Here is a 2,792-nt window from a genome sequence, read left to right on the forward strand (position 1 = left end):
CGCCCCGCCCCCGCCAAGCCATCAAGGCATCGTGGTTATGGGAGACGCCCAATGATCTGGGTCTGATACGCCTCGGAGATGTGTCCCTTCTGATGGAACAGCATCCGCCCACGCAACGCCACGCCACGTCTCGCCGGGGAAGCTAGGAGGGGTCACTGCCTGTGGCCCGAGAGGTTGGCGACGCACCCCGTAGCCTCGGAAAAAAGAAACCTTCCCTTTCGACACCTTCTTCAAAAGTTTACAAACGCTCAGTGATTCGATTTAAGCGAAGAAACTTATATTAAAACACAGAGTGTCCAAGTTCTTTAATCCAAGTTCTCTTTAAATTTTGTCGACTATCGATCGCTTTCTCATAAATATTGTTTGCGAGATTTAAAAATTTTTCGTTGCACGCATATATTTTTGTGAAGACACAGATATCGAGTGGTGGTAAGTCGAGGCCCTGTGCCTCTCTCCACCGGTACTCACTTCGTTCGCCGCGCTGCCCAGTCGCGCGCACCCTATCGTGCATGCCGCTGCTCCCGCTGCTCGGCCCCCCGGCTGCCATTGTCTAGGTGCGCCTCGAATCAGAGATGACATGACACGCATAGAGACTGTGCGCCCGATTGTCCGAGCCGGGCCCGAGTGTGGGGAACAGCGGGGGGTGGACTGACTAAGCCGGCCTCAGTGCCGCTTTGTCCTCCGACCCCTTCGGACCTCGGACCAGGCCGACTTGTGCTGCGTGACGCCACGACGACACCCCGGATGCGCGCCCTTGAGCCGACATTCAGAGGTATTTCGTATTTTTAAAAATACATATTCGTGCATTTAAAAAAAATGTCGCTGCAGGAAGGCCGCGGCTGTTCGGCGCTAATAAGCGGTCGGAATCCTCATGGCGTTTTCTCGCCGCTTGATGTAGTCTCTTGGTGACGTTATTTCGGTCTCTGGGCCCGGGCCGGCCGGCCCGGTTGGCCTCACGGCTCCCCGCCTGTGGATTCCTCTCTGACGAACGCACAAACGCCAACCAGAATTAAATTTGAATTTTGCCTGAAAGTTGGGAGAGAATGCACCGCATCTCGCGAGGAGGTGCAGCCGCAGGCGACTGCCCGGTGGGCGGGGAGGGGTTGGGGTGGTCACCCTCCACGGGGACAATCACCTAAAGTACTCGTGCCGACCCAGCCCTGCCTGCAAGTAGCGTTGGAATCGAGTGTGCGAACCACAACTGCCATTTCAGTAAAGTTCGTTGTGCTCTTCGCGAGCTCTTATCCTTTTAAAGAGCGGTAAAATTTTGACGGTTTTAAAAGCTTGATTTATCTGCCAGTCTGATTAAAATAAAATTTTTTTTAGCAGCCGTTATGAGAAAATTGGCATGACAGCTTCGTGTTGTAACACGGTCAATTAACGTGATGAGGGGCTTGGGGGAGCTCGTCTGCCACATGACTAGTAAGCGGAGGGAGGGGTGTGGAGGGAGTTTGCTGTGGCGTCGTACCAAAATAACGCTATTTGATCTTAAGTACTATGGAGCGTCAGGTTAATGGGATAATTTGTGTGAATGCCAGTCCACATACCTCTCGTAGCAATGGAAATTTTCCACTTGATTGCTTTGTGCACATGCCGACCGAGGTCCTCGCTCTCTGGGTGTCCGATTTTTATCATTATCATATAATATCATCAGTTTACCCTTTTCGGGGGGCCTGGTCACGGTCCGGGTGCACCCTGGCTCGCACAAGCGTGTCGATGCTCGGCGCTGCAGACCCCTCAGCTCCGCGGCGTCTTGTTTTCCCACGTTGGCGCCTCGCCAGGGCGGCCCGCCCCGCCTCGAAGGAGTAGCGGGGAACGCGAGGGAAACGAATACAAAACTACATTCTGCCGCTTCGACGCAAACAAAAGACCCTTCGTGAACTACTTTGCGAAGCAAACAAGCAGACGAGTTTTCTTTGGGTCGAACAGTAACGACCTGGTGTGATGACCCAAATTGAAATTGGAAAGAAATACTTGGGACTAATGATCCCAGTGTGTCTGATTAAAAGGTAAACTCCCCAAGTATAGCTATATTCTTCAAATCATGCGAAATCTACTACTTTTCTCATATTTTGTGTACTCATCAAGTGCGGTTCTATATAAGGGGGTTCTCAAGTATTTGCAAGCACTTCGAATAAGTTGGGGGGCTGAACCTGAACCGCTGTCTGTACCCCGCGCTCAGGGGAGAGTTTGATTATGCTCAGAGTGGGGGAGGACTTGGCGGAATCAAAAGCTTCGGCGACACGCCGCGCGCCAGGGACTCACCCCTTCCCCTCCCCGCCCCCGCACAGCCGTTGGTCCCGCCGCACCATCCGTCTCTGTCTCACCGTGCCCTGCCGCCCTGCCCGCTCCCTCTGGCCGGCACACAATAGCCCCCGGCAGGTAGGCCGCGCGCCGCCACGCCGGCTGGGCGGGTGGCCCAGCTGCCGCTGGTTAGGCGCTCCGCTGCCCGGCCCGCGGCCACCGGCGGCGCAGAGGCTGCGCGCCGCTCCGTTTCGGCCTGTTTGTTGCCACAGCAGCCTTGGGGCCTTTCGATTGATCGGCTCTGCTAACTACATCGCGGTGCCATCGCGATCTAGAATCGCTTTTTCCTCTTTGCAAACGGCGCGTCGCATTTTCTCTCTCCCCCTTTTGCCGCCGCTCTGCGGATGTGGGGAATGTCTAGGAGGAGGAGGAGGATGTTTGCGGCTATGCTCGCGCTCTGGCTGGTCTTGATTGTTGTTTTTGTTTTTATCTAGCTTTGCTGCGCCACTGCGCGCTTCCTGGGTCCTGGTGATGATGATTCGCTTTGA

The 2,792-nt window shown here is 54.9% G+C and overlaps 1 protein-coding gene across 1 annotated transcript in view; it reads left to right on the plus strand.

The window, feature by feature from the left end:
• LOC113202196 (filamin-A) overlaps window positions 1–2,792 on the plus strand; it is a 16,146-nt gene extending 13,354 nt beyond the window's left edge. The window contains exon 16 of the mRNA XM_052267622.1: window positions 2,739–2,792. Within this exon, the coding sequence (XP_052123582.1) occupies window positions 2,739–2,792 (54 nt within the window). The remainder of the gene's footprint in view (window positions 1–2,738) is intronic.

This window comes from Frankliniella occidentalis, unplaced genomic scaffold, assembly GCF_000697945.3.
Source record: "Frankliniella occidentalis isolate FOCC.00 unplaced genomic scaffold, Focc_3.1 Scaffold4, whole genome shotgun sequence".
Classification (NCBI taxonomy): Eukaryota; Metazoa; Arthropoda; class Insecta; order Thysanoptera; family Thripidae; genus Frankliniella; species Frankliniella occidentalis.